General features: G+C 46.1%; 1 protein-coding gene across 4 annotated transcripts in view; it reads left to right on the top strand.

Moving 5' to 3' along the window:
* The window catches only part of RAI1 (retinoic acid induced 1), a 208,427-nt gene extending 201,322 nt beyond the window's left edge, over positions 1-7,105 (top strand). For all 4 annotated transcript variants that reach the window (XM_081839493.1, XM_081839494.1, XM_081839495.1 and 1 more), the window contains 2 exons: positions 4,753-4,846; positions 6,978-7,105. In XM_081839493.1, coding sequence (XP_081695619.1) covers positions 4,753-4,846; positions 6,978-7,090 — 207 coding nt within the window. In that variant the 3' untranslated portion in view covers positions 7,091-7,105. The remainder of the gene's footprint in view (positions 1-4,752; positions 4,847-6,977) is intronic.
* Positions 7,106-10,919: the final 3,814 nt, after the last annotated feature.

The following is a 10,919-nucleotide window of genomic DNA, read 5'->3' as shown; positions in this document are numbered from 1 at the left end:
AGCAGCCATGCATCTCTTAATCCCTGGGTCGTGGGTTTGAACCCCACATTGGCCAAAAGGTTCCTGCATTGCAGGGGTTTGGACTAGATGGCCCTTGTGGAACCTTCCCATTCTGTGATCTGTGATCTCTCTTAAGAGTTGACCCTTGTCCAGGCCATTTGGCTGGATAATTTCCCAGGCTTTCAATCAGGAACCTTGGATATCTTCTTCCCTCGCCATTTCACCCACCACCGGCCAACATCGTGTTGTGGTCCAGCACATTCCCAGAAGCGGCTTGGCTTGCGTTCTCATTCTGTGCATGCACCGTACATTTAAAGCGCATGGCTTTCCCTACAGGATCCTGGCAACTATCATTTCCCCCTTACAGAGCTGCAATTCCCTTTCTTGGGCAGAAGTCACTCGCTTTAAACATTTGGTCCTCACGCAGCCTCAGTCTGCATTCTATCTGCTGCTAGCCTCTGTTCCCAGGCACATTCTCACATAGTATTTGCTCCTCCCACCTTGTCCCTGCTTGCTGCCAAACCATTTTTGCATGAAATCGACGACCCACCTCCTGAGTATTGCAGCTGTACCGCTCAACTCGTTGTGAAAAGGCTGGTGAGCAGAATCTGAGAAAAATCAGGCAGTCTTTACAAGGGAGGCTGCGGCTCAGAAAATTAAGAAGGACAAGTGGGGCCTTCAGCAAAAGGCTGCAGCGTGAAGTGTCCCTGTTCAGGATACTCCATTCCATCCCCCTTTTGCCCAGTCGTCCCTTTCCTTCCTCTCCCAGCAGCCCTTCAACATTCTGTGCCCCCTGCGTTTTGTTCCCTTGGGCTGGCAGTGACCTGTCCTTGCAGTCTTCATTTGGTTTCCATTTGATTCAAATGGTTTCATCTTCAAGAACTGGGTTCACACATGGTGCTAGTAAGCCATGCATTGGACAATGATGATGATTTAAATGTTTTTATATCCTGGCTTTCTCCCAAGTTGGGATTCAAGGAGGCTTGCAGCATCTAAAAACATCATTGTAGAGTACAACATAATAAACATGAACTAGATAAAAGCAATAGTTAAAACACACTGAAAACTGGCGTTAAAATCCAGCCTGACCTGACAGCAGCCCGGCAATCAGCATCACCTGCATCTAAGTTTTCAAAGACCTGTCTGAACAGGAAGGTCTTAGGCTGCCGGCAGAAAGATAACCGAGAGGGAGCCAGTCTAAATACTCATGGAAGAGAATATGGGATTGCTTATTCTGCAGCCTGCCACTCCAGCGTTCCACTCCAGGTTTAGTGGATTATAGATTATGAGCCTTACGGTTCTAACACCAGGATGTTTCATGGCTACTCTTAAATGGGAGGTGTAGCCTCCCGGTGTGAGAACATAAGAACACAAGGCTTGTCTCTTTTAGTTCAAGCTAAAGTTCCACCAAGTCCCACATTCTGTCCTAAGTTGATTGGAAACCTAGAAAGCTTGCCTTCCCCCTTCTGGATCAGCTTCTAGATCTGACATCGTGTTCTACTTCTTTTTAATTTATTTATTTATTTGGTTTTTCAAGTTAAAGTTTTACAGAGATATATCAAACATAAATCATAAAAACAAGATACCAAGGAATCGCCTGGACTTCCATCCTCCCCTTTGTGGGTCCTATTATTAATCATTTCCTCCCGCATCTTTTATGATGATCCAAATCTTTTACATCTCCATTGTATCCAAAATTCAACCTCAGACTACAAGTGATATTCCAGTCCTACTAACAATTTTAACTGTTTGCAATGGTCTTTAAGATAAGTTATACATTTTCCCCCATTCCTTGTTAAAATTTTGGTCTTCCTGATTTCTGACTCTTCCGGAAGAAGTCTACTTCTGACCCCACAAATGAGCACTCCACCTTGTCAGGTAGAAACACTTGTGACACCTCAGGTGCTTCTTGAACCTCAAGGTCACGTGGCCTTCGAAAGACTGGGGTACCTTAGGAGCAGAGGACAACTTCTCCAAGGCAAACTTTTCATACAACCAGGTAGAGGGCCTTCCCGGTAGTGGTGCCCACCCTTGGGAAAACCCTCCCATCGGATGTCAAGGGGATAGGTAACTATACAACCTTTAAAAGACATCTGAAGGTATAGGGAAGCTTTTTAATGTTTTATCATGTTTTTATATACGTTGGAAGCTGCCCAGAGTGGCTGGGGCAACCCAGGCAAATGGGCGGGGTAAAATAAATTATTATTATTATTATTATTATTCTCTCAAAAAGCACTTCCTAGTGCTGCATGCATACATTTAGAAAAGCCAAAGCAAGACCACAACCCTCAGAGGAATCTGAAGCAATGGCCAAAGTGAAAAAGAAACATCAGCAAGACCAGGGCCTTCCCGACCACTAGGCAGGCTAAGGCAGCTGCCTCAAGGACGTTGCGGGGCAGAGCAGCAGCAGTGAGGTGTTAGAGATGGCATAGCCCGCCATGCGCCCCAAGAGACCGTCCTGCCCCACCAACAGTGCTGAAGCACATTGACACCATACGTTTAAAATGCATTGCTCCCCTAGAGAATTCTGGGAACTGGAGTTGTTCTCCCCGGCATCCTTAAAACTACAGCTCCCAGAATTCTTTGGGGGAAGCCAAGCTCTTTAAATCGATTGTGCAGATGTGGCTTATGTCCATAAGGAACGCAACGACCTGTGAGTGAGTCAAGCAGGCGGTTCTAGCTGAAACATGTGGCATTATCTTCTATTCAGGAAGATTATTAAAGGCACGTCGAGGTTCGGGTTTTCTTTGTAAGCCCCAAATCTATGCCCCTTCCCCCACTGCTTTAAAAAACCCTTTTTTCTTTGCTTACTGGGTAGCTGAGCCTGCTGCAAAGTGCAGAGCCAACAAGGTCCCAGTCAGCCTCCATCTTCATTTGCCCACAGGCACTGCACACATTTATATGTTGTGGTCCTGTGCCCTTCCAGGTCCTTCTACGTACCTTGCAATGCCCCTGCTTGCTTGCACACATGGAAGTTTGCTTATTCCCAGGTAACAACCCCTTGGATGTTTTTGCTGTTCAGGCTTTTAGCTCACCTTCTTCCCATCAGTCATGCAATGTGAATGCTGTAGGACTTGCAATGGCCAGAATTTATTTCTTAAGGAATCAGAGCTGTTTACAACAATTGTACATAAAACCCTGCAATAAATTCCATTTTAAAAAATTTAAAACTGCAAAACAGCTGTTATGGAAAGATGAATTCTTCGTTGCCTGCATAGGACTGATGGAATAGAAAAGTTTTCAGCTGTTTTCTACTGAAAGTAGAAACAGAAGGTGCCTGCTGAACCGCTCTTGGCAGAGCATTATTCCACAAGACTCGTCCAAGGACACTGAAGGACACTTTCAAATGAGCCTTACCTGCCTGGAAGATGACCAACGATGCTCCTGCAGGTGATCTCAGTGATGGAGCTGGGATACAACAGTTCAGGCGGCCTTTGAGGTTCCCTAGACCTGAGCTGTTCAGGGCTTTGTAGATTGATACGAGGACCTTGAACCGGGCTCTGCAGCAGCATTTGAGAATGCTTACATGCATTGCAGAATCCTCTCTGCTATGCAAATGATGGTCAGGCACCATCTTAAGCCCAGTAGGAGAACAGTACGTAATCTTAACCTCCGATTCTTGTGACCAAGAGCTCTGTGCATGCACAGATTAGACGGAGACAGAATTTATTTCAATAGGGAGGTTTATGCATACAGGCTGGGCTGAATGTTCATTATCTATCACCACTAGGCCGCAAGGTGAAGTGACCTGTGGGGGGAATAGATGAAGGCAGGAACTGGGACCTGAATGATACCTTGAGATGGCTGGTTGGGTACCAATTGGTCTGCATTCCAGGTTGCAAAATGTATTATTGGGCTGTGTTGCTGCAGTGCTGGCTGGCATCATCTTGGTTTTGTTTCCAGGTCTAGGCCTGTTTCTCAGTTACCGTTTCCCACCTTCTGATTCTCTGCAGTGACCCATGTAAATTTTGATTCTGAGTGTGTATGACATCATCGTGCAGCTTGATCAGCAAAAAACAACAACATATATTACATCCATCATAGATCTGTAGGGGATCCTGAGGATCATCGAGTCCAACCCGCTGCAGTGCAGGAGTAGGCAGCCACCCCATACAGGGATCGAACCCGCACCCTTGGCATGACCAGCACCATGCTCTAACCCAGGCATAGGCAAACTCGGCCTTCCAGATGTTTTAGGACTACAAAGCCCATCATCCTTAGCTAACAGGACCAGTGGTCAGGGATGATGGGAGTTGTAGTCCCAAAACATCTGGAGGGCCGAGTTTGCCTATGCCTGCTCTAACCAGCTGAGCTATCCAAATCAAAACAAACAGCAGCAAGGGCAAGGGAGGAGGGAACTGGTCGTGAGAAGCAGAAAGGGGGTCACAATGATGCAACACACATAAAATTGTGGCATTAGTGTTGGGATAAGTGTTGCTGTCGTTCATATGGGGGCTAACCACCTACGGCAGGCTAGGGCTGCGTAATAAAATGCACTTTCTGTCCCACAGCGTCAGGGTGAGAAGCAGCACTCCCTCTTGAGAGAATATAGAAATGTGCAGGGAGAACTATATGGGGGCACAACTAACAAGCTCCACCTTCCCACAAGCAACAGGGAAGGATGTGACCTCCCTGCCGAAACGGAAGTCGCTAACTAAAGCTACCTTTGGGAAAACAAACAGCCATGATGCTAGATCTCATGGGGTCCTCTTTTTTCCCTTTCTTTTTCTTCCCCTTGCCTGCTGACCGCAGAGATGCTCCAGTTGTCAGCAAGTAGGAGCAACCATTGGCTGCTGCCATAAGGGGTGTGCCCAAACCTTTCACTACATATGTGCCATTGATACAGGTAAGATTCCCACTGGGGGCAAGAGATTTTGAATCACGTGTCAGGTCCTGGGGCAGGGGAAGATGGAAGTACTTCACCTTTTGTCTACTATAGAACACTCGCAGCTAAGGAAACTTCTTCATTTAGGAAAAAATACAGACGTACCTTGGAAGTCTAACGGAATCCATTCTGGAAGTCCGCTCGACTTCCAAAATGTTCGTCTTCCAAGGTGCGCCTTCCAACTGGCTGGAGCGTCCTGCAGCCAGTCAGAAGCTGTGGAAGTCGCACCGGACATTCGATTTCTGAAAATCATTCGAATGCCGGAACAATCACTTCTGGTTTTCAATCGTTTGGGAGCCGAAACAGTTGAGTTTACAGGCGTTTGGCTTCCGAGGTTCCATTGTACCTGACACACACACACACATATATATATATAAAATATGCTGGAGAAATCCTGACCTCAGACCTCCAAAATCATGTGTCAACATCTGAACCTGCAACATTTTTTTTTAAAAGGACAACTTTGCCTCTTGTTCTCCTTGATCTGGTTTGGCTGAGTCTATCTCAACTATAAATGAGCCTTGCAGGTGTGGCTGCAGCAAACAAACTTCTCAATTAACTACGGTTTCCCACTGCACCCAAATCAAGAAACTCCAGTTAATGGCTTTGGAACAAGTCCCAGGATATTACGGCATCTTCAAAGTACAGATTCACATCTTGGCTTGTTCCAAAGCCATTAACCACAGTTTCCTGTTTCAAACAAAATGGGGGGGGGGGGGTCTGTAGTTCAGATGTAGCCAATGTGGAGCCCTCCAGATACTGCTGGACTACAACTCCCATCATCCCTGACCATTGGGCAGGCTGGCTGGGATTGATGGGAACTAGCCAGCCAGATGGGCGGGGTATAAATAATAAATTATTATTATAGCCACCACAACATCTTGAAGGCAGCATGTTAGTGACTCCTGCTATAGTTAATGGAAGAATTCCCCGCGTGTTTCTTGACTTGCACAAACGGGTGGCAGGGATTGCATACACCCACAATGCTAATTCACATCTGGGCATACTATACCAAGATATGGTTATCTGAATTCTCTCTCTTTTCTTAAAAAAAGACAACAATTCCTTTTTTTAAAAAAAGAAAAAGGACATTGAAAATTGGAGTGGTGCCCCTGGTGCGACCTGTCGCAGGCCGGGCTGTGCCCCAGATGTTGCTCCCAAACCAGCTGTTGGTCGCTGCTCTTCTGCATGATGCAGGATGTCATCTATCCTTCCACGGAGGACCTTAAGGTCCACAAATAGCAACACCCTAGAGGTCCCAGGCCCTAAGGAAGTTAGATTAGCTTCAACCAGAGCCAGGGCCTTTTCAACACTGGCTCCGGCCTGGTGGAATGCTCTGTCTCATGAGACCAGGGCCCTGCGGGATCTGATTTCTTTCCGCAGGGCCTGTAAGACAGAGTTGTTCCACCTGGCCTTTGGCTTGGAATTAATTTAATTCCCTCCCCCTTTTTCTTTTTTCCTTTCTCCTTCCATGATGGAACTCCTATTTGGGGACTTCCCTGGCTTTTTTCTGGCCCATGTAGGACCAGTCTGGATAGTTAGCCTTGGCGAAGACTTGACATTTTCATCCCCCAAAAAGTTCTTGATTGAGTTTCTACTGAAATGAGGCTGCATTTTAATGTTTTAATGTTGTATTTTTATCTTGTTTTTTAAGTTGTATTTCAATCAATTGTTTTATATTGGGTGTTAGCTGCCCTGAGCCCAGTCTTGGCTGGGGAGGGCAGGGTATAAATAAAATTTATTATTATTATTATCTGCCCCTGGCCACCACTCTTGGTTTGCCAAGGGAGAGAATGCAGCCATTGATCATCACAATAGAAAGATGGCTGAAACGCGCTCAGGGTTCGGTAACAAAACGGATTGGAGTGGGGAGAAATTGCAATCCCAGCCCCACCCTTTTTGCTTGAAGGGGCCTGGTTTTTAGGGCTGCAACGCATGCTTTTAAGAGTTGTGCATGGGAGGCCACGTTAGCAGAGAGGGTTGGGAGTGAAGATAAAACGGGGAAAGAAACACTGGCCTCTAACAGATGCGATGAGTTTTGAGTGCAAGACAGGGATCCCCATTCACTGCTGCTCCTCTGCTCTGTTTGCAGGTTGTTTGTTAAGTGAAGAGACCTTCTTGCTGAACTGCCCTAGACATAAGGTAGGTGAGCGGACCTTCAGGAACAAGGGGAAATCTCTGGGGGTTTGTTGCTCTCTGGCTTGAGAGCAGTACATGTGAAAAGGATCTAGGAGTCTTGGTTGACCACAAACTTGACATGAGCCAACAGTGTGACGCGGCAGCTAAAAAAGCCAATGCAATTCTGGGCTGCATCAATAGGAGTATAGCATCTAAATCAAGGGAAGTAATAGTGCCACTGTATTCTGCTCTGGTCAGACCTCACCTGGAGTACTGTGTCCAGTTCTGGGCACCACAGTTCAAGAAGGACACTGACAAACTGGAACGTGTCCAGAGGAGGGCAACCAAAATGGTCAAAGGCCTGGAAACGATGCCTTATGAGGAACGGCTAAGGGAGCTGGGCATGTTTAGCCTGGAGAAGAAGAGGTTAAGGGGTGATATGATAGCCATGTTCAAATATATAAAAGGATGTCACATAGAGGAGGGAGAAAGGTTGTTTTCTGCTGCTCCAGAGAAGCGGACACGGAGCAATGGTTCCAAACTACAAGAAAAAAGATTCCACCTAAACATTAGGAAGAACTTCCTGACAGTAAGAGCTGTTTGACAGTGGAATTTGCTGCCAAGGAGTGTGGTGGAGTCTCCTTCATTGGAGGTCTTTAAGCAGAGGCATGACAACCATATGTCAGGAGTGCTCTGATGGTGTTTCCTGCTTGGCAGGGGGTTGGACTCGATGGCCCTTGTGGTCTCTTCCAACTCTATGATTCTATGATTCTATGCACTCTCTCCTGGCTGTGGTCATCAGGAGCTGCCTTGCACTAAATCAGACCAGTGTAAGTCGACAAAACTGTGGATGGTCAACTGGCTGGCAGAGGCACTTTGGCAACGATGCCTTCTCAATTCCAAGCTTTTTAGAAACAGATACACCCGGAATTTGAATCTGAAGTTTTCTGTGTGCAAATCAGGTTCTCTGTCCCTGTTCTGTGGCCCAGGGGGTGAGTTTCTGCACTTGAGATTCTGCACAAAGTTGTACTAGATGCAGAAATCAGCAACCTCTTAGGTGCTCAGATTGCTTACCTTTTTTCTCCCCTGCCCTTCCTTTTAAAAAAAACAACAACTACTGGAAGGAATTTTTTTATTTTGTTTTAACAACAAACAAGTTTCTAGTCCTTAAATTTGCAAAGATTGCCTTGGGGAAACTCTGTAGGCATTGCCAGTTGAAATCCCAGAAGTCAGGGACAAGATTGAGCAGAATTTCCATGTTGTCATTTCTCTGCCCCTCTCTGTTCAAATTCACAATCCTATACAAGTCTACACAGTAATAAGTTTCATTGAGTAGCGCATTGAATAACTCAGTGATAAAGCTGCTGTTTTATATGCTGAAGATCTTAGGTTCAGCATTTCCAGGTATGGCTGGGAGAGATCCCTGTCTGAAATCCTGGAGACCGGCTGCCAGTCAGAGTCTGTGTAGTTTAAGGATGGGGTAGAAAGAAAGATTCAGTTTACCTTTTAAAGGTGAAACTACTTTTTGCACTACCCAAACAACACACCAAGACAGAGCTGCCTTTGGAATTCACGCTTCTCCAAATTTTGTATTGCAGTTCTCCAGACAAGTAACATGCACAAAAATGAACACAGTAACATAGTAAGGAAAAGTGTGCATAGAAATGATCACGAAAAAACTTACAAAAATACATTATAGTAGGAGAAATTGCCCACTAATGTGTACACTAGGGGAAAACTGCCTACGAAAACATATGTTTTGTTTATGACATTGCCTTGCAAGACTGTGAGTTATTTCTCAGTTTTTATTATTATTCATTAAATTTGTATACTGCCCTCCATCTGTAGATCTCAGGGAGGTTCACAACACAGAAATAGAAGATTGAAAAACACACAAAATACTAAAAAAAAAACCATACAAAAACCAATAACACCCCCCCCCATTTTTGTGTGTGTAAACTTGGGAAAATCTCAATTTAAAAAAAAAAAATGTGTTAGGAGTAATTCACACTTAAACCCTGGTGACTTTTCATGAGGACTGGTTTTTTTAATTTAAAAAAAATGGAAAACTGGTGTGGAAATGTGCAGAACTGAACATAAGAATGGGAAAATGAGAAACTGAAGTTTGCCCATCTCTAGTGTAGATGGTGCCTGTTCCAAATGCCCCTTCCTCCCAGGAATGCAGGGAATAAGTTTGCAGCGTTTTGCTTTCCTCTGCACAGAAAGGGTTACGTTGGCAGAGGATTCTGATGTGTCTCTCTCTGGGTGCTTTATATGCACAGACACACATGCTGGCAGCAGGGGCCGTGCCGCTATCTTCCCTATCCAGGCAATTGGAGCTGCCACCTGGCCAGAGCTGGCAGCACCACCTGGCATCTCCTGGCAGCAGCCAGGATCCCAGCACCCTGGCAGGTCCCATGGCTGATGCCTGCCCTGGGTTTCCCTTAATTTATTCTATTTTTTTCCCCTGGCTAATCACTCCAAACAGCCCCAGGCAGCTGGGCCTGGCTACCCATTTAATTCCCTACAGTGCCTCCAACCTAAAACCGCTCTGGGGTATTGTGATAAATTAAACAGCTGGCGAACCACTAGGTTCAGCTTCCTGGAGCACAGCCACTGCCCCTAGGTGAGCCTTCCAGAGCTCCCGAAGGAAGGGGTACACCATATGACACATCGCCCAGGGCCTTCTCAAACCCTCTGCGTGACTCGCGAAGATCAGGCTGACTTGACCACAATTTCATCCTCCTGCCTGGCTGCCAGAACAGAAGGATGTAAAAATGTGTGTGCCCGGGCTGTGTGGGTTTGCATGTTAACATTTGCATTTGTTTTTCCACTCTCCCTAAGATTTTGGTGGGGGGTCTTTTTTTAAAGTTGGAAGAGAGGAGCACTTTGTATGTGCTCAAAGCGCTCCTGTCCTTGAAACGGATGTGTTTTGGAAACTGCTTCCTCTCTGGAAAGGAAGGCACTGTGCAGTGTCTCTGCCCCTAGGCGCTTTAAAATAAACACAACATACTCTGCCTTGTTCTGCTCAGGACAAAGAAAATGCGAGCGGTTCTTCAGCATTAGGACAAAGGTCCTTCTAACTGCAGTTTCCAGGAGTGGTGAACCAGAAGCCTCTGGGAAACCCTCGAGCAGAGAATGGAAGTACTGTAGTATCTTCCCACTGTCGCAGCCTAGAAACTGGTTTTCGTGGATATGCTTCTGACTATGAGGGCTCTGTATTAGCAACATGACTAAGGCTGCATATGCACTATATCTTTAAAGCACCATCAAAGCACATTTTTGCACCTCTAAAGAATTCTGTAGTTTGAGGTTGATGGGAATTCTGTGTGAGGGGAAACTACAGCACCCAGAATTCCTTGAGGGAAATAATGTGCTCTAAAGGTACATTGTGTATGCAGATTGATAAATCTGTCCCAATTTTTTTTTTTAATCTCCTCCTCCTCCTCCTCCACAAATTTGTCTAATCCCCTTTCTAAACCTGTCTAAGCCAGTCCACATCCTGTTATGGCAAACGCCGTGACTTAATCATGCCTCGCGGAAAGACCTCCTTTCTTTCATCCTCCCTGAATCTACTTCCCATCAACTTCGCTCAGTGATTCAGAGTTCTAGTATTAGAGTTGCGGGGTGGAGGGAACTCTGCGCGTGTTCAAACCCTGCGCTCTCAGTCCGAGCAGACGGAAACTACTTTGGGCAAAACAAGTAGCAGCAACCCTCTGGGCCAAGGGGAGCTCAGGCACCTCTCAGCTCCAAAGGCTGCCTTCCTCTTTGGCTTATGGCTGCCTGCCAGCCAGCCATCAGGATTAGGCCTCCGTGGCGCTAATGCCAGCACCCAGAAATCTTTGGGTGGCTGCTACCCACATCACAGCCAGCTCCCCAAACACGCCTGTCTGCCTCTCAGGAGCGGGTTTGCATG

Source organism: Podarcis erhardii (assembly GCF_964252035.2).
Source record: "Podarcis erhardii genome assembly, chromosome: 14".
In the NCBI taxonomy this organism is placed as follows: domain Eukaryota; kingdom Metazoa; phylum Chordata; class Lepidosauria; order Squamata; family Lacertidae; genus Podarcis; species Podarcis erhardii.
The sequence above is the reverse complement of the archived record's forward strand: the minus strand, read 5'-3'. Positions and strand labels throughout refer to the sequence as shown.